A 27993-nucleotide genomic window follows, 5' to 3' on the forward strand; every position below is an offset into this window, starting at 1 on the left:
TCAACCCCTAAGTCTTTGGTGGAAGTACAGTCCTCCTCAGGCACCCACCTCCTTCTATACTTGGGTGGCTAAAGCATGCCAGACCAAATCAGTCATCCAACGAGGAAAAGCCTCTATGCTTCCTTCTTTATTTATGGGGATGCTGCTACTGTCTGTCAAACTCAGCAGTCCAGTGCAAGAAAAATGTAGTGATCTGGAAGGGGCACAGCTGCTGTCTCTGTGCCCCCTTTGCAAAGCTGTCATCGACATGGAAACAATTTAGCTGCTACTGCCTTGGTCGCAAAAAAAGATAACCTTTATGCTCAGACTGTTAAGCGAGGTGTGAATGTGCTTATGTCTTAGTGTGTGTATGTGCGTGAGTGATTGTACATTTGTATAAAAATTGTTGAAGCTCTTGTGTGTTTGGAGCTTGTGTGTTGCAGCATGCATGTGTATGCAGTAGCCTTAACTAACCTAATTTTAATATTGATTGAATATGTCTTGTGGCCAAATACAATGTAAAGTTAGCAACCTAAAGCAACATTTAACAATCTGCTCAGTAGTGAAAACATCATTATGCATAGTTACGCACAAGAATAAAAGTAGGTTTGCTCCTCACACGATGAAAGGCTGTTTCAGAGCATGTGGCAATCTGATATAATGAAAAGTATTTGCCACACCTCGAGAGACCCGGTTAATAAAGAGCTTTGGCAAAGACAATAGGTTTCGCCTACTCGAGATCTATTGCATTGTCAATGGTTATTTTTTACATGTTACAAAGCGGCACGAGCTGCTCTGCAACATGGCTTAAAATAAAAAAATAAAAATTTACTGGCCACGTCATAGCACTTTACTTTAAGATGTCTAATTGCAAAAGAGCACGCAGGATGCCTGCTGCTTACACAACTACAAGACTCAGAGGGTGGGTGAGGGTGGTGGGGGTGGCGCATGGGAAGAAGAAATGGATGGAGGCCGGTGGATGCTAGGGAGAAGAAACTGATCAGTGGGTTATGGACAGCAAGCAACAAAAGGACAAGCAGTGACGGGGAGGAGGGGATCTATTAGCGGGTCCAGCAACCAGAGTTGAGGGGGCCAAGCAGCAATGGGAGGGAGGGAGGTAGTGGGGGAACAGAGCTAGGAGCAACAAATGTGGGTGGGGAAAGGACAGTTGGAGGCAACTATGGGGAAGGCAAGCAACAAAGGTAAAAGCAATGCCATGTTGGTGAGGTAGGAATCTGTGGACGGGACAAGCGACCGGAGGGAGGTGGGGGAGGAGAGGGCATGCAGCAACAAACGCAGGCAGTGTGGGAGGGGCAGGTAGAGACAATCTTCAAAATGATGCACTCTGATGGAGTGCTGCAGTTCAAAATAGAAAAAGTACCTCTACATGCATGCAGGCAGAGACAGGAAGCAGTAGTTGGTCCAAGCTCCATGGCAGGGATACACATGGAGCCCAGGGAGAAATCTGGAGGAGAGGAGGAGGTTCTGTCCAATAAGAAGCAAGTAAATGGGAGCAAAGTGGGAGCCAACCAATGGTAAGTACAGGTAAGTAATGGACGGGTTCTAAGACCCTTATAAGATGTTTTTTTATTACAAGAGATTTTGCACGCAAAATCTTAAAAGAAGTGCAATTTCAAAGCAAACTAATAATCTCTAAAAATCTGTACACCAATTAGTTCACCTGGTTAAAAGCTGGTGCAGCAACATAACTAAAATCAAACATTCTTTGTGTGATTACCTTTAGCGAGTTCTCGTTGATAAGAAAATAAAGGCTCTGTGATAATCTATACTGGGAAGGATTGCTGTGGCAGCTCAACCTGCCTTTCTCACACTGCCACTATTCACCTGCTCACTTTAGGCAATCAAATGTGAGTGAGTTTCTCCATGGAATGGGGAAAAAATCATGTTAAAAGAACTGGCATTCCTAGGTCTGTGCAATTATTCCTCTTCTGTGAAGAAAACTTTGAATAGCTGGAATTCTGGCAGGCCCTCAGTATCCCAAACCAAATTTCAGCCCACTCGTAATGAGGATCTGAGGGCTTTGTGTAGGTAGGCTTCCACATTCCAGGTTATTTATTCAGGAGTCAATGGGGGTAAGCAGATGGGGCTTTGTGGTGTTACCCTTACTATATGGGTTTGGATTGTCTATTGAGTTCCTTGGCTAGTTACGTGAGAGGTAAGCCTCTCAAGGTACATTCTAGGTGCTGTGGGTTATATGCAAGAGCCTGCAAGTTGTAGGCTTTACACCCATATCTCTCACTGGCAGACTTTAATGGTGACCCTCCCTGGTACAGTGGGGAAGGACAGAATGACACGCTGGGGCATTGTGAAGTTTCCATTACCAGATGAAATCTGATTGCTGTAAATATTCTATCATCATGAGGCGAAAAAGGTGCCAGCATTTCATTAATAACAATGAAGTTCCTTTAATTGGCATAATCATCAGGACTAATATTTGAGAACCGAGCCTATAAGAGAGGTGTAACCCAAGGGATATACTAGGTGTTGAAACCCAGAAGGTCTGTGAAATCCGAGTGATTGGTCTACTGTCTGAGCCTGGGGGACCATATAGCTTGAGGTATAGTGCTGTCCACTATCCAAACTCTTTTTTACATTTAATTTCCCAACCTGCCACTTCCAAATAGTTAGAAAATAGAAAATAACAGTTAAACAGTTCCTTTCAAATATAGGCATAAGGAAAGTGTTGAAGTCATGCCAAGACTGTATCATGAAAAAACATACACACTGTAATCTGTAAATGTCATGCATTTTCAGTTTTGTGCTAGTGACACAGGTCAACCCCACTTATGGCTGACATAGACAACACCACTCCTGCTTACCCTCAAAACACACAAACTCCACTCACCCTCCTCAAACTCTTCCCAACTCAGGATACTGAAGATTTGAAGCTGTGACCCACTAACTTTAGCATGTTTCCTGAGGACATTAAGATGAGGCAACCACCAGTATATTTTGTTAGGACAAATAACCTTGTTCATACAATAATCAATTTATTTTAGTGATAATCCTAAATTTCAACCTCAAAGAGGGCGAAGAAAATGCCTCCTTAGACAGAAAATTATGTTTGTCTATTAAACAGAACTCCATATTCAATCTGTAGCTATCCAGCTACTCGCCTTTCAAAATCAAATACAAATATTTATTTGCTCTGAAGCAACTGACGGTGACTAATTCTTAATATGCGTTGTCTTCAGTTTTATTCTGTGATTTTTTTTCTTTATCCTGTCTAACTGTTCTTGCCATTATCTTTTACCTTTATGCTCACAACTAATGTCAGAAAGAACATAAAACATACTATTTCCGGAGGAACGGTTGGAGTTTTGTAACCTCACACACTTCTTGTACTAAGCAGATGAGCAACAGTTAACTCACCCAAAAGGCCTCTTGTCCTTTTTTTCCTCCTGCTATTATGAAGGTCCATACAGCACATATCTTCCTCATCTTTTAAGATCAATGAAACAATCTCATAACCTGTTATTCACAGAAAATATATTTACTATAATAACAAAACATAGGATACAAAATGTACGACCAGATTTAATTCAGAGAATATTTTTGGAGAGAAACATTGTGAGGTTAAAGACAATTGGCACTGTGAATTATTGGAAAGGGCAATTCAAAGCACTGGCATGAGCAAAGGGGAGGATTAGCTACTTCATATTTATAAATTAGCCAACTCATGCACTATAGGTGAGTGAGGGACAAAGAGCATTCATAGAATGTAGAATACTGCCCAGGGGTTAGGCTCCACTCTCTATGTCAATAGAAAGTAAGGAATGTGAATGTTCTGCCTATTCTATTAAAGGACCTCTGTTAAACCAGCGAGAAAGGTATAGCTTAGTAGGAACTTGAGGTTGTGAATTTTTGTTTCAAAGTTAAATTTGGGTTAGACAACCGCAGTGACCACGTCTCTTTCACATTTTGATGCCTTTAGGTAAGGAATCTGACTTGCACCTTTATTTTGTTCAGTTATGCAGACGATATCATGGATTTTGACTCTTAGACCTTGCTTGCCTGAAAGAAGCCCCAGGCCTCACTGCCATGTTAGGTGATCCTAATCTATGTAACTATGTGAAATCAACTATGTTGGCAGAGCATTAAAAAGCAATAAAAACAAAAAATATAATGAAAGAAGTTACCTTGATTTGTATTCAACACACAACCTAGAGCCCAAATTTAACTTGAAGCCAAAATTCACAACCATAAGGGCCTGATTTAGATCTTGCTCGTATCGGTCTCACTGCTGATTTTTCAATGGAAAACCTGTCCTCCTACTAGGCAGTCCGCCCACCCGATTTAGATGTTGCTGGGATCATTGGCGAAAGAGCGCATGAATCCCACCGACTTGGCCAAAAATCACCAGCTGCCTCGACGGTAGCATTGGGAACAAGGGCTGACGGGGGGACTCCAGCCACCATTACTGCAGAGCAGATTAGGATGTGCCTTACTGCCAAGGCAACTGTGGCGGTCCGACCTCCACATGTGAGTTGGTGGATTGGAGGGGGAAGGGGCACTGAACCACAGAAGACACACGACCCCGCCGTCACTGGGCTCGAAGGTAGGTGCACTGCATGTACTGTATACGCTGCGTGGGTACTGCACAAGAGCTCGGGACCTCTGCAGTAATATACATGCCACATGTATTTTTTTAAAATATCTCTGACATGCATATGTCGGGTGCCAATGATTGATGGGGATACACTGATACAAAACACATATTGCACACATACACAGTTGTTATTGTGGTGTCAGTATTCATTGCCAAACAATGGCATCACTCTTGTCACCATGTCTATGTTAGCACATTGCAAGTGAATCTGTACCTGTGAGGTTGTGACTCCATTTGTGTATGTGAGTCAATGCTAAGCCGGGGCGGAGTGAATGGAGTTCAGCGTCGTGGAATTCCGACTAGTTGAGTCCTCCTGAATGCGCCCATCTCGGAAGCCCTAAGCAAGGTCGGGCCTGGTCAGCCAGGCCCGACCCTGCTTAGCACTTCTGAGACAGGCGCATTCAGGAGGGCCATAGGCAGTGAAACATCCTTGTTTGTGCACCAGCGTGCAGAAACAATGACAACAAAAGAGACAAGGATTTACCTGCGTCTTCCAGGAGGTCCTCCTCTCCTCATCGTTTGACAGGGACGAGTCTCAGTGCGGCTCCCTCTGGTCTGCTTCAGTGTGTGCTGCAGCCCAGTTATGGGCTGCACAGTGCAAGCCCAGAGTGTCCGCCCTTGCGCTGTGCAGCCCACACTGGACTGTAGCGTGCACCGGATGAGCTCCGCTGCAGGAATAAGAGAGTTTTTTGGATAACTCTGTGCACCAAGCGGAGCATGGAGTTCCAAAAACTCCTTTAGCTCCGCCACCAGAGCAGAGCTCCCCGCACACACCTAGTCAATACGTATATGTGTGTGTGACTGGACTGGCTGGTCGAATTGGAGGGAGCTGGAGTGGGTGATGTGATTGTGTCTGCATGTGTGTCACATGGATGTGGTTCTGGTGTCTTGTGTGTTTTGGATTGGGTGTTTTGTGTTGTGTGTTGTGTTGCTGTGTGCAACTTTTAGAAGTGTGTGATTGTTATGTGGTGGCCGTTGATGTGATGTGTGCAACTGTGCTTTTGTGTGCATGTGTTTGTGTAAATGTGTTGGTTGTGGTTGTGCTGTATGTGTGTCTAGTATCAATGGTGTATGCATGTATAATAGATGTATGGCAATGTGTGTTTTCTGCATGTAAATGTTGTGTTGTGGTGGAATGGCAATTGATAAGTGTGTATGTTGTGTATTATGTTGTGTGTTGTGCAAGTGGACACATATGGCAAAGGTACAGTGTGAGTGCGTCACGATAGCCAGTCTGATTGAACAATGCCCAATGGCTCCTTCAGGTGGTCTCCCTCCGTCAGCAATCCCCCACCAGCACACCGCCTGCAGGACTGTAACATCTACATAGGGTCGGCGGGAACCCGCCAGCCTGACGGGTAGGTAGAGTACTCCGTGATAGCGATCAGCGGCAATACATATATATACGGCAGGCAGAACACCGTCGACTTGAAGGTGTTTTCGAGTCTGCCGCCACAGCGGATGGGCAGTGATACCACTGAGATCTAAATCAGGCCCTAAGTTCCTATTAACCTATACTTTTCTCTCTTGTTCTACTTTGTGCCTCGTGGGCTTTTAGAGGCATAGCGGACCAATCGGTTAGTGGGTAAAATATCAACATAAGACCTGTACAGGTAATTTAGACCTCTCAGACAAATACCCCTTAGCAGAATTCCTTTGTTAAACTAGTTCAGCTGGAGACTAACTTATATAACAGGGTTTAGGTATGTTAAATATATGTGTAACTCTGTTGGAACTTAAAGAAAATGTACATTACAGCAGCACAGTTGGTAACTAGGAACAGTGGCTACATAGCATAATGTAGTAAAATAAACTATATTGCATAAGGGCAATTATATCTTACATATTTTGTCAGGAGGTTTATTTAGCTGTGAAATGGAATTACTTTTCATTATGCAAGTATATGTACAACAATTAATGTAGCAAAGGGTTTGTTAGTGTTTCTTTGATTTGACAAACAATAAACAGCAGATAAGAGGCCTAGACACACTTAAAGAAGCAACAAATCTGGAAAATGGTCCCTGCCTGTAAAATTAAAATAATCTGGAAACTCAAGACTTCATCTAATCCAAATCTGACATCTTCCGTACAAACCCGGAAAATAGAACATTCCTGGTGCATCTGTAACGTGCTCAAATGGGGCCACTCACTGGCAAATTGAAGAATTTTAAATATTAAAATGTGTGAACGACATACCAGAGGTAGGATCAGTGCCGCATCCTTCCATTTCTGTGCCATGTTGATCAACAGAAATGGAAACTTGATCTTCTTTCTTCACACAGTCAGTGTTAAGAAATGTAAATCCTGTGGAGCAAGTCAAGAAAAACTGGGTGTACATAAAGTAAAGAATTACAGCTTTACAACAATGACAAATGTACAAAACTAAGTAGAAATGTTCTTCAGTGAGTTGACCTCTGTAGTCACACTGTGAACCAAATTTCTTGAAGGTGGAAGCTCTACGATCACAGGTTAGAAGACAGAAAAGGTTTTAAAGCTTACATGTGTTAATTTGGTCACTGGAAGAGTGGAGGTTTGCAGAAAAAGCTGTAATCCATGGGGTGCAATGTTTTACTTGCTCTCATACAGTACACACAAAGGCCAATGATAAAACAAGTCAACAAAGAACGCCAGTGAAATGTTCTCATTGGGTCTTTGGTTATGTCTCAACTGGCAGCCTCACAAGCACCAACAATGGATTTTAGCCCGGATAGGACCAATGTGAACTGGTCCATTTTATTGAGTGATCTGCAGTCACTGTCACAAAGTCAGCAACCTGACGCCTTTGTGTGAGGCCCTTATGTATTTAGAATTCCATAGTATATGAAGATTCCTGAATTCCATCTCTAAAGGGAGGGATTATGAAAATTAAATCTTCAAGAGTTGATGGATATGCTGTGGATGAGACACTTAAAATAAATACCTGTTAGACTTTGAACCTTGTGTCCTGGGAGCCTGGACTACAGCACTCAAGAGCACTTGCAGCAGGAGGCCGCTCCCAACATTCTCTTGCGCCCGGAGGCGCTTAAAGGTATTCCCGCCTTCCCGCTGCGCGGGACTTTGGACCTTGTGCATCGCACCCACGGGGAACCTGGACTACCACTCCCAGTAGCACTTGCGGCAGGAGGCCACTCTCTGCATTCTCTTGTGCCCATAGGTGCTTAAAGGTACTTGTACCTTCCCACTGAGCAGGACACGGAGGCGTGTGCCTGGTCAAAGACTGGGCCAAAACCGGGCCCGTCTGCACCTGTCCACATGTGGGAGAGGCTGGGCTGGGCCCCCTCGACCTTCTTGCCATATTATTTTTTGCAGTGAGCGGGGCAAAATCTCTGTTTTTCCTTCCGTATATTTGCTGACACGTTGAAGGACTCAGTGCCTCGTAAGCCCACTAGCACTAACACCATGGTAGAATGTGTAATTGGGATCGTGGCGAATGACATTGATTTGGCCGAAAGGAGATTATCCCTGGGGGGCATGCCGGGGAATTAATTTATAGCCCCTACAGATATGAATCAGCCAGAGGTGACTTTCGACAGTGGCCAAGGCCCTCAAACCTCTCATTTACCCCCAGAAGTTTCAACGCCTTTGCGAAGTATTGCCCCCACCTCGTCCGCTACTGTAGACTGTAGGCTATTTTGTGTCAACGAGGAAGGTCCCTGATTTCTCTCCTGGTGAACCAGATGCAAAATGGAATAAAAGAGGTCCCCGGGTGGGAGGTACCAGCTCACTTATAGATATGTGGGAGAGAGGGAGTAGCTCTCCTTACTGGGAGGACATCTTTAAGCGGCTAGAGTTGGTAACCTCTGCTCAATAGGATCCAATCAGAGCAAGGTTGGACTCAACTGAGTCGCGGCTGGACTCCCTTCACAGGGTGGGCTGCCCTCCGATCTCAATGTTATTTCTAATTTTCAGGGTACTGGTGACAAAGACGAAAAGGCTGACTCACATGAGGCTGTACCACCAAATGGACAATTGGGTGGGCAAGTAGCGGTGATTCCATGTAAAGCGCAACCTTCCCAAAAGACAGAAAGTTTTAACTTAGTATGTGGGGCTGAAAGGGGAAGGGAAATTAAGAAGCACGCCGACCCTGACCAGTCACAACATAAATCCCTGTGCCAGATATTTGCAAGGGGTCCACCTATCCCAAATCATGTTTAGAGCATGCTAATGTTAGGAACAGGGCTCCTCCTAGTGGTCCACCTTGATCCTCCACCACTAGGCTTCATCTTCCCTGTTTCTTCCCCCCTTATTGGCAACTTTGGTGAATGCTCCTCCTTTACAGTTCGGGGTGGCAGAATCCACCTGTGAACTTATACGGAGACCCACCATTGGTGTTTTTATAAGGGGGGTTATCAAACCTAGATTGTGATAAGCTTATTATGGCCTGACGGGTGTACTGGGTGGGTTTTGGGAACAAGCAATTTGATGGTGATTGCATTGTATTGAATTTCAGGGACCCAGCTATAGCCAGGTGACTGATTATGTAGGACATTGCTGTAAAGGGTAAAAGGGTAGGTATTCCTGTGTTTCTCAGGCTGTAAAGGGTAAAAGGGTTGGTATTCCTGTGTTTCCTCTGGTTTTTTTTTTTTAACCCTTCTGGTCCAGATCAGAAGTTGTGGGGTGATAGGATTGCACACCCTCATGGTAGAGCTACAGTGGCTCCCAAGACATGGACCCAGTTGGGCCTTTGGTACTAGAAAACAGATTTCAACCCCTGTGAGACTTGGATAGTAATGACTGACTGCCATCTGATTGGGACCGGGAGCCCGGCTGTAGCCTGTAGTCTGGTTAGGTTTGAAAGTATTAAGATAGTGAGGAAGCCCAACAAGAGTTTAATGAATCAGATAGTGGGTTGGAATATTGCCGGCCTCAATAGCAAAACAGATGGTGAGAGGTGGTTAAACTTTATCCGCGCACATCAGATAGTGGCTCTGCAGGAAACCTGGGATGTATCTAGTTCCTTTTTTCTGGATAGGTTCTCCTTCCTCTTTTCTCCAGCAATTCCTTCCACTCATGGTAGAGCAAGTTGTTTCTGTAAGCATTCCTTGTTCCCCCAACATAATTGATACTGGTTTTGATAAATTGTTAGTCGTTAAGCTGGGCTTTACAACAGCGCCAAGTCTAGAAGTAGTAAATATTTAGAACACCTTTGTGCAGACAGTTGCATGTGAGCATCTTAGGAGTCTAAACAAATTTCTCAGAGCATATGCTGAAGGGCATCATTGACCCTATTCAGTGATCATCCTCAATGACTTTAATGTGCAAAAATGTAAGCTAGCAGCCATGGATGATTATTTTATAGAGTACAATGGGGCTGTTCATTTCAAGCACACCACAGATGGAGAATTCTTGGAGTCCATCTTAGCTGATTGCACCCGGCGGTGGGTGTAAATGTGGCAGTAGTATGGGCAACAAGATGGCGGTACATACCGCCACATTATGAGAATGGCCGGTTGGCTGCACCAACCCGCCACTTCTCCACTCATACCGCCATAGCAAAGTCAACCTCCAGCCCGGCGGCTGGCATAGTACTGCTGATGGCACTTTGAGCCTGCCTACCACCATGGTTTTTGTGGCGTTAGCAACGCCACAAAACCAATGGCGGTAGGCCCTACCAGTGAGAGGGAATTCCTTCCCGGTCACCGGTAGGCGGCTCCCCAACCCTCCCAACACATACCTGACACCCCCACCTCCCCTCCGATCCTCATCCCCCATCCCCATACACACACACACCAGCAGACACATACCACACATACACCCTATCACTCACACTGACATACATGCATTCATATATGCATACTTCCAGACATGCTCGCACACATTCTTACACACAATCACACTGAAATGCAGACACCGACTCACTTCATCATTCTTACACGCATTCACTCACACGCATACACCCACGCAAACAACACAACACACACAGACGCATTCACACACACTCACACATTCATGCACACACTCAGACACACACACAAAACACCTTCCACCCAACCACCCCCCTCCCCTGTCGGAAGCCTGACTTTCCTTGGACGAGGAGGTCTTCCGGCAGGGAACGGAAAGGGGCACTGCTACCCCCAGCAGCACCCTACCAGCCGAACACCGCCAGGCTGTATCACAGGACATGATACAGCTGGAGGTGTTCTACTGTCGTGGTGGTGCTGGTGGTAGCAGTGCCAGCTTACCACCGTCTGGCAGTATGATCACTGCTGGATTTCCGCCCTTATTGTGGCGGAAGTCCGGCAGTGCTCATAGTATGGCGGATGGATGGTAGCCACGGTGGTGGTATGTTGGCAGCCATCATCACGGCGGTAGGAGGTTTTTACCGCCATTGTTATAATGACCACCGGTGTCCTACCTCACCAATGAGGGGGTGGAGGCTCACATCCCCTCATTTACCAGTAGGGGCTGTAACTCGACCATTGATTCTATCCTTATCTCTGGCTTAGCTCGGGATAAGGTAAAAAAAAAAATGCGGTTTGCAGGAGCGTGTATAGTGATCCTATACCTCTGGTTGCTGAGCTACTCATGGATGTTGGGGTAATAGATAGCCCAGGAGGGAGCTGTGAAGGAAAGGAGTTGCAACCTAAGGATCAAGGCCGTCAGATTAAGTGGGACAAAATAATCCTAGATAATTTCTTTAGCAATCTTTACAGCTTGCTTGTTTCTGATTTTAATATTTGCCTAAGCCCAGATGAGCTTGATGTGGCGTTTATAAGCGCATTTCTACGTGAATGTAGTCAGGTGGCGACTAATCCCAGTAGGCCAATGGGTAAAATAGTCAAGGAGTGGTACAGGTGGTTTGATCAGAAGTTCTCTCGAGAGACTTAAGGGAGGCACTGAGTAACATGCTTAAGGATAATTACAGAGGTTGCAAGGAGAACGAAAACATATAAACAAACTGTGGCTGACGGGAAATCAGAGATAAAGAACAGAACCTGGGATGATCTGCTGCAGGTTAGTGTGCTGAATGACAGCACGAAGGTCTGGCAGACTTTTTTTTTAAGGACTACAGAAATGATGCTATGGACTGTGTAATCGCCCCCGATGTCTGGGTATCACACTTTCAGAGTATGTATGATGTTTCTGGGAAGAACTCCAAGCCCTTGTTTCATATTAGTTGGCTGGTGACTTATACACTTTGTGAAGAGGAGGTACCTGAGGCAATTGTCCCATGCCCAAAGGGAATGACCCCGGTGCTGATGGGGTGCTTGCTGATTTATTTAAAGTGGAGCCTCAAATTTAGGCCAAAATGTTAACACAAGTTGGTAATGCGGTGTGTAGTCACGGCATCCTGTAATCTTGGTCCAAAACTATAATTGTCCCAGTTTTTAAAAAGGGGTAGAAAGCAGATCCAAAGTGCTACCGCCCTACCTCTCTTATTAATTTGACTATTGATATCGTAGGCAAAGTTATTCTCTCTAGACTCATGGAGTGGTCAGAACAAAATAGTGTCATAGCAGGCCTTCAGTATGGTTTTAGATCTGGGACGGGAACTTTGGATCAATGTTTGAACTTGTAACAGATAATTGGGAAATACAAAGTGGCTAAGAAGGGTGTGTTACACATGGCATTTATGGACATAACCTCTGCGTCTGATTGTGTGAACAGAGGGAAATTGTGGGTGATGAAGATTGACCTAGGGGTGGATTGAAGTGTGGTGTGCTTTGCCTCCAATCTGCACCGGGACCTCGCTGCTAATATAAGATATGATCAGGCAGAGTTGTTGTCAGACTCTGTGAGGCTTAACCGGAGGGTGAGGCAGGGCTGCATTTTTCACCCCCTTACTTGGGTTGGGTCCTAAGTGCTGCCTGTATAGATATACCAAGGACTGGTTCACAACTGGTGCCTGCCCTTTTATATACAGACAACGCAGTACTGATTGCAGGACCGCTAAGGGCCTGCAACTGTTGGTTGACTCATTTGTATCCTTTATAAGCGCGTTCGACTTACATACCAATTACCTTAAATCTCATGCAATGGTTGTTGGAACCAGAAAACCACAGAAAAAGTGTTTCAGGGGAGGTAAGGAGTTGGTTGGAGTCCCGACCTTCTCATACCTAGGAATTCTCTCGATGAGAGAGAGTCTTAGGGACCTCAAATGAGACAAAAAATAAATGTTTTTTCATGAGTAGCAACATTAGACTGTGCCATGAGGTTGGGTGCAAAACCTATTCAGGCCCTTATCAAGGTCTATCAAGGCAAGAGTGTCCCCATCACAAGGTATTGTAGTGATATCTGGGGCTTTTAAAACACAGTGGAAATCCAGACAGTAGAGAACAGATTCCTAAGGAAATTGCTGTTGGTTCCTCAGTCTGTCCTGGCGTATATTATCCATGAGGAGCTGAGGCTTGGTTTTATAGGTGATAAGTTAGATCTGCTTAGGTGGGTTAGGGTCTGGTCCAATCCGGTGTTAGATCTCAATTGAGCTATCATCAAAGATTGTTTGACTCTAGATAAGGTGTTATGTATTCCCTGGTCAAAATGCATTAAAAACATTACTAGGAAACTGGGTCGGCCTGAACTTTTTGTGAATCTGCACATTATCTGATATGGGTGAAACAACATTTTACTTGCATGATGAATATGGAAAGGGAGGCGCGAGAACTTGTTAAACCTACTGTCTGCACTTATGTGATGCCGAATTCCTGTCACCTGATGGAGCCCTATTTGTTTATGTTACGCTGTCACAGCACTGTTTATTGCTGACGAGTTTCTGACTTAATTTACTGCATTGGTCTCTCACAGTCCCTCAAAGAAGCATAAGGTGCAAGAGAGAGGCCCATGCCTGTGTGATGATTTTTCTCCACATTGTTTTCTTTTGTGAGTATTATAGCGCTCCGCTGCGTAAGTACATCTTGCAGCTGCTCAGGTATCATTCATTTGTGCAGGTTTAACCGGTCTTGTTGTTTCTTCAAATGTTGTTTCTTATTGATCAGAAGGTTCCATTAGTCTCAAACTTGCTTGCTAAATTTAAGAATCCATGTTATTCAAGGTTGTACACCTGCACCTTTTGCAAAGCATAACCTTGCTTCCAGTCTTGGCAACTGGAAGGAGGGCTTTGGATTTTGAGCCCACTATTTTATTCATGAATGGCATTTCTCCTTAAGGGCATCTTGCGTTTCCTCCAGGAGAAGATCCTCTACCAACTCATTAGAAAGGTGTCTGCTGAAAGTAACTTGTATTAAGAGAAAACCCACATAAACCGTCCTAAATTTTATGTATTTTAGCATTCTGCTCAAACTGACCTTTTTCTTTCTCGAGAGTTCTGGTCAGTTGAACTGACAATTGTATTTTAATAATTTTGGTGTGCTGCTTGCTAGGTTGCATTACATGCAAGTTAGCCTCTGGGCTTCCCAACATGTTGTGTTTTATTTATTACAGATGGTGCATGTGGTGCTGGGATTAGCCTCAACAGAAAGAAGGGAGGGTAGCACTAGAATGATCTCCAAACAACGATCCCAGACCCCAGAGTAAAGAGAAATGTTTTCCAAGGGGAAAGGGGTAGAGAAGGATCAATCTCTGGTGGTTTGGCAAAAGGTGTGATTGCCAATTGAACCAAAACTTTAAGTGAAGTCTATCTGCACTTACCGTTTGCTGCTTGCTTGAATTACTTATATTATGTGTGGGTCATGTGTGGTCAAAAAAGGTGTGCACAAATGTCATACAGGGAGGAGACGACAAATAAAGTGGTTGAGTAGGGAGGACTGGGTAGAGTTCAAAGAACAGAAAATTAGTATGAGTGTGCACCCTTAGTATAGAGCGTGTGAGCTCTAGAAATACTATGTTAATGAGGAAGATATGAAGGAGTGCCAAGACCAGAATCACAGACCCTTGAGGATGAATATACGAGAGAAATAGAGCCTCTGATGTAACCGTCCTGACCCCTTCACAAGCTCCTCTGGTTGCTGAATAAAAGTCCATTGAATGCAAGGAGATCTTTGGGTGTGAGTGCATGATACCTTCCCACATCCCCACAAAATCAGGTAGGAGGAATATAACTGAAGGCAAACCTATGCTATTTTTTCTTTGCTTCCTCACCCCTCTCCATTATATGATTTGCAGGCATATGACTTCAGTCTCTTTCCTGTGACCCACATGAGTTATATACAAGGACCAGTAATGGTGATCACACAATCTAAACATATTCAACCCCAATTAAGAGATTCCTGCCTATACTATGCACCAACAATATGGCAACCATATGTGCAAATATTTACAAAAGAAGGTATGCCTCATTAATTAGAATGAGAAGAAGCTATTTTTTTAACATGGTACCTTTGATATAGAAAGATTAGCTGATTTAAGAAAAAATCTGCAGGATCCTAAAAATAAGACAGTTGAACAATGGTCACTCTCCATGCAATGGCGTAAGGAGGCAAATAAACATAAACATGAATCTCAGGTCTGGAATATCCAGGAGAAATTGGAATACCAAATTAGCTAGCTTGGGGGAGAGTTCCCCTCCTCTGTATCTATTCCCCCTGGTCACTGAACCATAAGGAAGGAAATGGAAAGAGAGGACACAAAGGAAGAGGATCTATTGAATATGTTCCCCATGTTGTCTGAAGGGGCTGCAGATGCAGCTGTTGATGCACCCGGAAACACAGCAGTGCCTGCAGAACCACTGCCAGCCGGAAAACAAGGAGGTAACGCGCAATCAACCACTTGGATGTAGTTGGCTGCAAAAAAAGCACAAGGTTGGAGATCAATTCCACTACTGTGGATCGGTCTAGGGTTTGCGCACATTCTGTCCCAGGGTATACAAACAGATGAGAACAAAGTCTCCCAATATTACTCTAGAAAGTTCAAGACCAACTGGAGAACGACTGTCTAGAAGGCATCCTCCTTCTTCCCCTCAAAGTGATGCCAACGATGAGGGCCCTGATATGAATCAGTTATTTGACTGATAGTGCAAAGTGAGGTGACAGAAAGATTGGCGGGGAAAGCGAGACGGCCGAATGCCGCCCCCTAGGAACGATTGAGAATTGAAAGGGATGCATTGTTGAATATGTTTGCAGAGGTATGCCAGTGAAAACTGATAGGACTATGATCTTAAATTGAAAACAAAGTAAGGATGAGGCAGCAGCTGACTTTGGACAGATTTAGGGATATGTCTGAAAGTGATTTAGGCATACTTTCTCTAATGTAGATAGCTCAGAAATCTGTGGACACTGCTTTTGTGCAAGGATTAGTGCTGTCAGGAGTCAGATATGACAATATGCATTAGATGGGAAACAAAGAAGTTAGCTGAACCGATGAAGGTCTACAATCTGTGTGGGGCCTCACAACAGAAAAATAAGAAAAAGCTGAATCAAAATGAATGCCTTTGAAATGCAAAATATGCAGAGAACAGTCAAGGGGATGGCACGGGGGGCACCCTAAAGGGGGTTGGAGGGTGAGGGCACTGAGGTGGGGAAATTAGGAGAAGGAGTGGATGAAGTAGGGGAAAGGCCTGGGGAGCAGGTCATTCTTATTTTGATTGTGGGCCAGCAGGGGCATTGGAAACAGGCCTGCTCTAATACTGTGTCTGAAGTTCCAGGTCTCTCAGAACACTCTGACCAAATTACTTAAAATTCTTACCTTGACGTTTAGGCCAGCCCGAGCAGTTTTGACTGTGACATGTATGCTCTAATCCTAGTTGATTAAAAGGGGCCTTATGCAAACTGTATCAATGATGGTAAACATGCTACTTGCCTTACTGACACGGGTGCAAGCGCTCGACTCTCAAAAAATCTAAATTCCCCTTTTTACTTCTCTCTGGTATTCCCATAAATGCAGTAGGTATTTCAAACCAGCAAGTTCCCCTCCATAATACTGATCAGATATCCATTTATGTGGGACTTGCGAGATATAACATTTCCTTTTTATTTAACCCACCCTCCCCAATGAATATGTTAGGCAAGGATTTTCTGTTTAAGCTCAATTGTACTGTACTTTGTACTCAAGAAGGAGTGCTCTTAAGTATACCTCAACAGAAGAAACTAAGGTAGTCGCGCTACTATGCAAGTTATTAAGCTACTGAGGGGAAGTGGGCAAAGAAGTCATGTCCCTTGATTTAACTGAGTTGCTTTCACAAGTACTGTCTACATGGGGCCAACAATGTGGACTTGCTCTCCTTGATGGAACCCATGCAGGTGAAGGCTGGCCCTAAGAAAAAGCTACCCAGGATACCCCAGTACCCACTAACCTGAAGAGAAGGTAGAAATGCACCCTGAAACATACACTTGATTAAACACAGGCTTTTAGTGTCTATTGTTAGTCGCTGTAATACCCAGAGTCTCCGAATACACAAGATGGAGAAAGCCAACGTGTACAGGTTCATCCAAGATCTTTGAGCAATTAACAATGTGGCTATCGCTATGCGGAGATGTGGGTGCTGGGTCGGATGTGCAGACAGCCTACTGGCCCGGGAGACATATCCCACACATGAGTGCCCTTCTCCTGGAACTAGACAAAGATCAGAGAGATCCTTCTATGCAGAATTTCCATCACTGAGTTTTATAATGTGCCCTGCTGAGGCTGTTTTTTCTGATAAGAGCATCATTGCGTATGTCTGTTGTTGTACTGCAATGTTTTGTCCTAAGTACGGTATGCCCCATTTACGGTTTGAAAAAACAATAAATATATATACATTTTTTTGATTCAGTTATCCCTAGCTTTCTCACTGTCCTCAACCCTGCCATCATCTTTTCTTGTGTTCTCGCAAATACCCTGTGGTTCACTACGGTCGACATTTGTTCTTTTTTTATCTCCAAATCCATATTTGAGGAGAGTCAGTATGTCTTCTTGTTCAAATTCTGAGAATCTCAGCTTTCATGTACCTGACTCCCTCAATCATTTACAGAGCCCACCTCCATCCTTTACCAGGCCACGAAAAAGAATTTGGACATGTTGGTTTCCCTACCCCGAGGTTCTACTTTAGTCCAATATGTAGATGCCTTATTGTTGGCATCTGTGATTCTAGATCAGTGCAAAGAGGGCACAGTGGATCACCTAAAGTGGCTAAGTAGGGTTCCAAAGAAAAATTACAATTCTGCATTTCCTGAGTAAGATATTTTGGCTATTAAATGTCTGCTGTCAAGTTTCACCTGTCCTCTGAATGAGTTGAAGCATAATTTAGTGCTCATCACATTCATATGCAATATATACACAATGTGTGTTTAAGTATATTAGTATTTGTGCATTTTATTAATCATTTGCAGTAAGTGGGTGTATATTCCTTTTAATGAGAGTCACTTGTATATGTAGTTGAATTATAAAAAAAATATTCAAAAGAAATGTATGGTTTCTTTAAAATTGCATTTTAGATAAGTACTTATGCTAACTGTATTCATTTGGAAACTGTTTAAAATTAGTGTTGGTCAATCTGTAACCAGACCTCAGTGCACATGTTGTGTTTTATAAAATGTTTTGCAAGTGTCTTTTTTCCTTTTTTTGCAGGTGTCTTATCTGTGTACTCATTCGCTTAGAATAGATTCAATGTAATAGACAAGAAAACCACTGATATTTTAATTAACCTTTGGCCTCGGATATGGAAAGTGAGATGGTGGGAGACACCATGAATTACAGGTGGACCGGGCTGATGTTACATCCAAGGTCATCCGGATGATTGCATCTTTCATGGAAAGTAGAAATGAGGGTGTCTACCTGATCCCCAAGAACACTGTCTATAGATTGGTTTGTTCGGAGGAAGATGATAAGGAGAAGTCTTCTGGAAACTTCTTTCATGCTTTAATAGTGTGCTCTTAAGAATAGTACATCAGACCTTATCTTGACTTTGCTGAGAGAAGACCTCTTCTACATTCTGCTGACTTCACTTACCTAGAGGGTTAAGCTTCATGCTGGAATGGCCTGAGTATTTCCATTGAACCTTGAATCTGGTTAATCTGATGCTGACACCTTCCTCATAGAATATACCCTGCTTCCTATTTTCAACACCTATTTAGAATATGGAAGTTCCTTTATGGAACCTGCTTGGGTCATAATATGCTCTCTGTATGATATTCTGCTTGGCATATTCCTTTTGATTATATATAAATTTAGGCTGTATGAACATTTAAATATCTGTGTTCCTATTATATTGTTATATCAATTTTGCTGATTGATTTAACATGTAACCTGAACAGAATTCGTTATTAAAACTCTAAAGGTTTGGACACCATCCGCTTTATTGTTTTGTGGAGCCATGATGGTTTCATTGTGCTTGCAATATATTTCTGATGTTAGCTTCTTTGTTACACTTCACATTGGCAATCAAACGTCCATATGACCAGTAGGGAATCCTGTTTGATGATTTTACCAAAAGACTGAGACCTAACAAACATCGCTCTATGAAAGCCATATCTGAGTTGCCACACCCTCTAACTGTCTCTGAAGAATGTACCTTTAAGGGAATGGTTAGGTGTTGTATAAAGTGGATTCTGGGCTATGCCGAAATGGCAAAGCCTTTAAAACCTTTGGAAGAGTGTGTTCGAAAAGATGCCCCAGAACCATTGTAGTGGTTTAGCGCGGCTGAAAATGCATTTGTGAAAATTAAGCAGATGTTGGCTTTTTGCTATTTTAGGACTTCCTCATTATACCAAACCTTTTACCATGTGGCGTAGGCTCTCATTATTCTAATGAGACTACTGGATTTGAGCGGCAGAATCACTCGTACTGTGGGGGACTGAGTCTGTACCCACTACAGGCGACACCTGTCGGTCTAATCCAGGTTTTTCTCCGGCTAACTTGTAGTGCCTCATTTCCACCCAAGAGCACGGATGATTGGACAGGCGAGGGCATGACACAATTGATTCCTCAGGGAAATCGGGGTCACTCAGATCGCATCCGTTTCGCTCCGTTACATTAGTCTAACATATACAAGGACAATCAGAGGCGGTATATATTTCAATAAGGTTTTAATGAAACAACTGCATCTTAGATAATAAAGCATGTATTGCAATAACTAGGACGATGAATCATGACAGGTTTAAAATAGTGACGAGGAGAGTAAAGCATAGAAATAACGCTACCATATCATCATTAAAATCAATAAAACTATTCCTACCTAGGCTATGTTAGAGCACAGCATGTTAAACTCTAGTTCTGCCCTTCAGGTTCACCTGGGAAGACATCATCCCTTATACCTCAGCAAGAGGCCTGTAGTCTATGTAAACAGCTGTAGCACAGCATTCAGCAATCAGCATACAGTCGTGGTCATCTGGCTGGAATCTCTCTCTAACGTGTATGGGACAGAGAAGTGTTTTTATAATAAAACAGCTGATGTTCTGAGAAAATGTCCCTACATAAGGACGTATATGTTTCTATGAACACTAGAGACAAAACGTTACCACGTTTACCAGCAAACTATCTTACTGCAGCCTTGAGAAAAGCACAGAGTGAAAGAAACGTCTTGTTTAAGAACGCAGTGCTGGCCTAGACAAAGAACAGCAAGGTAGAGAGAAATAAAACAAGACCGCAAATGTGGCTATTGTTAAAATAATAAACAAAACTGAATAAAATATTCCTCGGTTAAAGTGCACAGTGGCAGGCCTAGTTCGCTAAAATAACATGTATGAAGCTATAACTAAAATGGCTACAAAACACCCTCCCCTTGCCGGTTCAAAGGTGGTTCAAAGCCTAATTATGTATAAAAGCGACTAAAATTCAACCTAAGGCATATATATAAGAATGTCAATAATGACAAGTTAAAAAGAAACTTGAGCATGTGTAAAAAGGACAACTTAAAATGGTAACTGTGGTGTAAAAAAGGCCAAATTTCAAGAGTCAGAGTCATTTAGGAAGTTGCCAATCGAATCCGGGATAATTGAAGACTGGAAATCTTCCACTTCGACAGGTGGTAAAGTAGGAAGTTCATTGCCAAGGAAAACCAAGGAGCATTCATGTTTCAAAGCCTGAGCTCCAGCCAAGGTAGCAGCATTCCGTGGTGTGCCCAACAATATGTTTAGAGCTGCATCCTCCACGAAGGACAACTCATAAGCAGCTTCCCATAGCTAACGCACCCTCAACGCGCATGTCTGGTAATGAGCCCTCACCGACAACATCCACAGATCAGCAACAAGTAAAAGCTAGTGCTGGGTAGAAAGACAAACTTTTAGTGCATGGTCAAACGAGCACCAAAGGCACCGAAACACGGGCTGCACACAATGCAAAACCGGTCTAAATGACAGAGACAAGTCACACTCCAATTGCTCCAGGAGTGTTGCTCCAAAGTACTGCATCATGTGTTCACGACACAGCTGCGCTGGTGGAAGCGCTTTCAGTCCTCCTTGTTGTGGCGGGACAGCTATTGCGCAGAAAAAGTAGCAATAGCAAAATGCCACCTATTATAGCCAAAGTTATCGGAAATCCCCTGAAAAGTGGATGGCTGATAGTATTAAACCAAATATAGAGGAGAAGGTGTGAATGAAAGCAGAACCAACAGCCTTAAAGGAATTTGCAATTCCAGTAGTACTGGAGTCATTAAATATGCGTCCCACAAGCTTACCAAAGTGTCTTGTAAAGTTAGTACTTAAAAGGGACTGTATCTCTGCTGATGACCTTTCAACTGAAGTGCATAGGTCTCGCGTGCAGATGTGAGCGCCACATGTTTTTGGAACAATATAGCCTTGAGTCTGCTCCACTTGTCAAAATTCACATTTGAAGTAACGATATGGGGTCAAATCTCAGCTACTTCCCTCTGTTGTGTAGGAGGAAAAAGTATGTTCCCACAGCATGTAACAAAGTTAGAAACCGAAACAACATAGACTATTCCGGCTCATATCCCACAACAGTTTTCACTATTAAGGAGGACACAGCTGCCATTGGAGAGCACCTGGAACGCAGGTCGAATCAAGGGGACTGGAACTCCCTTCAGATAAGAAGCCAAGATTGCTGCTGAAGCGTTACACGCCCGTGCAAGGACAGCTGTTTACAAACCACTGAATAGCTGACAGAAGTCTCACATTCACTACCGCTGAGAAAGACTTCGTTCATGTCACAGACATTTGTACGAGAAGAGCAGCTCCCACAGCTCATGGATGTAACTATCTCCTAGCCTTTCATATCTGCCTACTGGAATGTGTTTTAAGCAGGACATGAATTGAAGTGTTGAAATAGGCAGATTAATAATCCTGTGTATTAACCACTCAGCAGATGGTATTTCAGCCACAGTAAAAGGCAACTTTTCTAGCTTTTCAATATTTACCATGATAAAAAGTTGCTTCTTTCTTAGCCATTAGTTGTTGTTGTCGGGTTAAATTAAATGTGGAAAATATATCCTTTGTGCTAATGTGTTGCCAGGGAACGTGATCTGCTTCAATGTTGGTAGTGTCCAACCTAACTGCATAAGGGTTCTTAGTTGACTCTGTCCATGGTGTAAAGAAGACATGTCACTTTGTATTATGTCTATTGCAGAAGAAACTATGGCCCTCATTATAACATTGGCGGTAAATTCCACTTACCGCCATGCCGACTGCCGCCAACATACTACCGTCGCGCAGATATCCACTAACCATATTATGACACACACATACCAATCCGTCACTATTCAGCCACAGACACAAATCCGCCACACCAAAGGTCAGTGATAAACTGGCAGTATCAAAACCCACACTGTTACGCCAACAGAACTACGGCCATCACATTATGATCCACGAATCACCACGGCAGACATTCAATGGCGGTAAACCATTGGCGGTACTTACTGCTGTGCTCAAAATACACACACACTAACAAAACAGCACCACATTGCACAATTCAAACTACACACACCTGACACCCCCACCCACCCACACCCACACACCACTATAAAACACACACCCACATCACCCACAACCCTTTACGACTACAAACCATTGCCAGCAGAGAGACAGCAAGAGCACCCACACATCAGAGCCACATACCACTATCACCTATACACCACCCACGCACCTTACATCACACACCCCAATACATCACTCTACATACCCTCACCCACACCAATCACACTACACCCATGGCACCACAACGACACCCCAGGTTCTCTGTGGAGGAGTTAAGGTTCATGGTGGAGGAAATCATCTGGGTAGAGCTACAGCTATTTGGATCACAGGTGTAGCAGATATCATTGCTAGGAAGATGGAGCTATGGCAGAGGATCGTGGACAGGGTCAACGCCATGGGACAGCACCCCAGAACAAGGGATGACATCAGGAAGAGCTGGAACGCCCTACGGGGGAAGGTGCGTTCCATTGCAGCAAGACACCAGCTTGCAGTACAGAGGACTGGCGGTGGACCCCCACAACTAACAACATGGGAGGGGCAAGTCTTGGCAATCATGCATCCTGAGGGCCTGGCAGGAGTAGCAGTAGACTGGACTCCGGTTAGTCAACTCTTTACTACTATCACCCCCCTACCTGCATGCCATCACACAGGGTACAGTGAGCGGGCATAGAAGCAGGAATTGACAGCCTGCCAATGACAATGTCACACATCAAACAGTCAATGAAATGTGAAACAACACTGTCTTACCTGTGTGTCATTGGAAGTATTGACGAATTACTGCACTTCTGTTGTCCTCATCCTCATCCTCCTCATCTTCATTGTCCACAGGGTCCACTGCTGCCACACGACCACCTCCAGCCTTCTCCTCCTGCAGAAAAGGCACATGGCATTGCAAGGCAAGGTTGTGCAACATAAAGCATGCTACAATGATCTGGCAGACCTTCTTGGGTGAGTAGCACAGGGATCCAACTGTTAGATGGAGGCAACAAAACCTGGTCTTCAGGAGGCCGAATGTCCTTTCTATTATCCTTCTTGTTCGCCCATGTGCCTCATTGTAATGTTTCTCTGCCCTTGTCCTAGGATTTCTCACAGGGGTCAGTAGCCATGAGAGGCTGGGGTAACCAGAGTCACCTGAAAATATCGAGGGACAAATGTTAGCCATGATTTATCTCTCATGGCCCACACCATACCCATACACCAACATCCACTGGGTGGGAACCAGGGCTCACCTATTAGCCACACCCTGTGCCTCTGAAGTTGGGACATCACATCAGGGATGCTGCTATTCCTCAGGATAAAGGCACCATGCACCGATCCAGGATACTTAGCATTGAAATGGGAGATGTACTGGTCCGCCAAACACACCATCTGCATACAAATCGAGTGATAACTTTTACGACTTCTGAAGACCTGTTCATTTCGCCGGGGGTGGGGAGGGGAGACAAATGCAATATGTGTCCCATCAATCGCACCAATGATGTTGGGGATATCTCCCATTGCATAGAAGTCAGCCTTCACTGTGGCCAAATCCTCCACCTGGGGGAAAACGATGTAGCTGCACATGTGTTTAATCAGGGCAGACAACACTCTTGTCAGCACTATTGAGAACACTGGCTGAGACATTCCGGCTGCCAAGCCCACTGTCACTTGGAAAGAACCAGTTGCCAAGAAATGGAGCACAGATAGGACTTGCACAAGAGGGGTGATCCCAGTGGGCTGACGGATGGCAGATATTAGGTCAGGCTCCAATTGGGCACACAGCTCTGACACTGTGGCCCTGTCCAGTCTATAGGTGAGGATAATATGCCTGTCCTCCATTGTTGCAAAGTCCACCAGGGGTCTGTACACGGGGGATGTCTCCATCTCTTATTCATCTGCAGCGGTTGCAATCTATGGGGCATAAGAATGAGCAGCTGGTCATTATCTGTACATTCTAACCACTACAGTTCAATTGAAATTGTGATTGTTACAATATTTTGGTGCCATTTGTCCAGAATGTGAAATTGTGTACTGTGACACAGTTAGGATCCATGGCCTGCTCCTCCCCCCTCCCCCCCCAAGAAATGGCGTCTGCCTGTCCAGTATGGAGGTACAGGTGTAAATGAGGTAATTCTGCTGACGTAGTGCGAAGTTGCGTGAGGCGGTCGAGAACTGCTGTGCAACTCCTCATTGGTTATAATTAGGCCCTATGGTGTACAGTGGCCTATGGTGATGTACGCCGGCGGTGACGGTACACACTGCCGCAGACGTGACCGCATTTTCTTTCTGTTCACTCACTCACTACCTGACCTTCAACAGGAGAGGACCCACACTGCATGTGCTGCTGTGACTTGTGTCTGGAACCGGCCGTGGCTCGTGTGACTGGGGAAAGGGCCCCTGCCTTCACCTTGGCGGAGTTGGAGCGACTGGTGGATTGGGTCCTACCCCAGTACCGACTGCTGTATGGGCCTCCAGACCAATAGGTGAGTACACTGTGAGTACTATGCATGGGGCATGAATGCATGGAGTGCTGTGTGTGAAGGCCTCATGTAGGGAGGGGGTTGGTGGATGGGCCCTGGGCAGCCTACAGCATGTATGCTGGGCCATGTTTGTGCTAATGGGGATGGGAAGGGGAATGGTGGGCCATAAGTGTAACAGACAGGACGGTCGGACTAATACCTTTCCCTGTGTGTATTTCCTCTGCAGGTCAGTGCCCATCAAAAGAAGGGTATATGGCGTGCCATCCCAAAGGACGTGCGGACCCTGGGGGTCTATGGCAGGCAGAGCACCCACTGTCGGAAACGGTGGAAGGACCTGAGACGCTGGGCACGGAAGACGGCGGAGGCCCGGCTGGGGATGGCCTGCAAATGAGGAAGAGGTGCCACTCGAACCCTGACCCCCCCTGATGGCCCGCATACTGGTGGTGGCCTATCTGGAGCTAGATGGGCGTTTGGGGGCATCACAGCAGCAACCAGGGGGTGAGTTTAGTGCCCTTCATAACTACTTACACCTGGTGGGGTGGTATCCGGGTGGCGGATGAGGGCCTGTGGGTGCCCCTAGGTCAGGCCTGACTTTGCCTAGTAGGTCCCATGTTGGGCAGAGCTCTGATCTGAAAGTCCTCCAACCAGCTAGTAGGCATCCACTACTGGGCAGGGTTGTGTGAGTCTTAGGTATGCTGCAGTTGGCAGTATCTGTCCCCATCCATGGGCTGGTGACTAGCATTGTAACTGGTAGTGCATTGCCTAGTGTGTATGGCTGTTTCCTGTGTGTGTGTTGTGTACGCCAACAGTGGTGTTGGTGCTGCCACTGACCAAGTGTATCCTTTGTCTCTTCCCCCCCTTTTTTGTTTTGTCACCCTGTCCTTATGTGCATTAGCATCATCTGGCAGAGGAGCAGAGGCATGGGTGACGGAGGGATCTGCATCCCACAGGACCCAGGAGGCCGAATCCAACGACGGTGAGGGCACCAGTGGGATGGAGGGTGAGAGGAGCACCACAGTAGAGACTGGATGGGACAGTTCGGACACAGATATCTCCTCCGATGGAAGCTCCCTGGTGGTGGTGGACACCTCTGTGCCCACCCCAGCTACAGGTACAGTCGCCACCCCTGTACCAGCACCGCCCTCCCAGTAGCCCCTCAGCAGGTTTCCCATGCCCGCTCACCCAGGAGGGTGGGCATCTCCTTTGCCCCAGGCACCTCAGGCCCACCCCAGTGAGCCCTGCTGCCCTGAGTGAGGAGGCTACTGACCTCCTGCGACCCATCTCTGTTGGGCAGTCAACCAGTGTGAATGCCATCCAGGGGCTGGCAGCCCAAATGCAACAGTCCAATGCATTTCGGGAGGGCATTCACACTGGCTTGGCGGCCCAACAGAGATCAATCCAGGCTCTGGCCTCCTGTCTGATGGCAGCTATTGTCCCTGTTTACACCCTCCCCCCTCAAACCTCCTCCACCCAATCACATTCTCCTCAACCCCAACCTATCCCAAGCACACAGGCAGAGGGGCAGGCACCCAGGACAACAGACAAGAGTGGACATGGCAAACACAAGCACCACACTTCATCCAACAGGCAGTCACACAAACACCATCCAGATGCAGATATACCAACATCCACTGCCTCCACTCCCCCCCCTGTCGTCCACCTCCCTCCCAGTTGAGTCTCCACTCACACCTGCATGCACTACAGCCTCATCCACTACCACCATCACTAGCACACCTATCAGTACACACCCCTCACTGGCAGTTACCACATCCATGCACACGTCCCCTGTGTCCTCTCCCACTGTGTCTCTGCCCCCCCTCCTCCCAAAGTACACAAACACAAGCACTCAGACACCCAACAGCCATCCACCTCACAACAGCATCCAGCCCATGCACTTGCACCCAAACACAGCAGACTGACACCTCCTACAACCACTCCCTCTTCCTCCACTCCCAAAACATCTCCCTATCTCCGCCCCAATGATCCGAAGAAGCTTTTCCTCTCCACCATTGACTTCTTCCCTACCCCTCTTCCCCCGTCCTTCATGCCAGGCCAGGGTGGTCAAAACCCAGGCAAGCACCTCAGCCACCCAGTCCACGGGCACAGTAGTGTCCCCAGCAACTCAGTGTGGGGAAGGATCCCGGCCACCAGCCAGCCAGAAAGGGTGCCTGGCCCAAGTGCTGCAGGAAAGAAGGGCAAGGAGCCAACCTCAAGTGCTGCAGGAGGGAAGGGCAAGGAGGCAGCCCCAAATGCTGCAGGAAGGAAGGGCAAGGAACCAGCCCTAAGTGCTGCAGGAAGGAAGGGCAAGGAGGCAGCCCCAAATGCTGCAGGAAGGAAGGGCAAGGAGCCAGCCCTAAGTGCTGCAGGAAGGAAGGACAAGGAGCCAGCCCCAAGTGCTGCAGGAAGGAAGGGCAAGGAGCCAGCCCCAGGTGCTGAAGGAAGGAAGGGCAAGGGGCCTGCACCAGCAGGCAATGAGGACTAGGGGCCTGGTGCTGGGACTCAGTCAGAGACCCCACCATCAACCATGGTGGTGCAGCCGTCCGAGGCTGCAGGGGATGGGCTGGAGCCTCCTTCCACCACCACCTGCTCCACCAGCAGCACCGCCACCAGCACCACCACAAGAAGCACCGCCACCAGTAGGCAGCCGTCTGAGGCTGCTGGGGATGGGGTGGAGCCTCCCCCACCACCACCAGCAGCACCGCCACCAGCACCACCACAAGAAGCACCGCCACCAGTAGACAGCCGTCTGAGGCTGCCGGGGATGGGGTGGAGTCTCCCCCCACCACCACCAGCACCACCGCCACCAGCACCAGTGGGCAGCCGTCCGAGGCTGCGGGGGATGGGCTGGAGCCTCCCCCCACCACCACCAGCAGCACTGCCACCAGCACCAGTGGGCAGCGGTCTAAGGCTGCAGGTGATGGGCTGGAGCCTTCCCCCACCCCTACCAGCTCCATCTGCAGCAGAACCACTGCCATCGCTGAACAGCCGTCACCGCCAGCGGACAGTGTGTAGTCCTGCGTTCATGGGCTATTGTACGGCCTGGCCCCTGCAAATCCTGTGGGTATGACACCCAGCTGAGAGACTGTGACCTTGCACTCCCCAAGATCTGCATCACAGGGCACGATGCCCCCTCCAGACCAGTGGGCAAGTCACCCACTTGAGAGACTGTGGCCTTGCACTCCCC

General features: G+C 46.0%; 1 protein-coding gene across 4 annotated transcripts in view; it reads right to left on the bottom strand.

Moving 5' to 3' along the window:
• The window catches only part of LOC138300154 (zinc finger protein 282-like), a 184682-nt gene that overhangs the window by 17398 nt on the left and 139291 nt on the right, over window positions 1-27993 (bottom strand). For 3 of the 4 annotated variants that reach the window (XR_011204883.1, XM_069239110.1, XM_069239112.1), the window contains exons 8-9: window positions 6806-6913; window positions 3373-3471 (exon numbers count right to left, since the gene is read on the bottom strand). Coding sequence is in view for 3 of the 4 variants with exons in the window: in XM_069239110.1 (XP_069095211.1) it covers window positions 3373-3471; window positions 6806-6913 (207 nt within the window). In the remaining variant the exon portion in view is untranslated. The remainder of the gene's footprint in view (window positions 1-3372; window positions 3472-6805; window positions 6914-27993) is intronic. The other variant, XM_069239111.1, reaches the window with a different exon arrangement.

The sequence above is a fragment of the Pleurodeles waltl genome, chromosome 6 (assembly GCF_031143425.1).
Source record: "Pleurodeles waltl isolate 20211129_DDA chromosome 6, aPleWal1.hap1.20221129, whole genome shotgun sequence".
In the NCBI taxonomy this organism is placed as follows: domain Eukaryota; kingdom Metazoa; phylum Chordata; class Amphibia; order Caudata; family Salamandridae; genus Pleurodeles; species Pleurodeles waltl.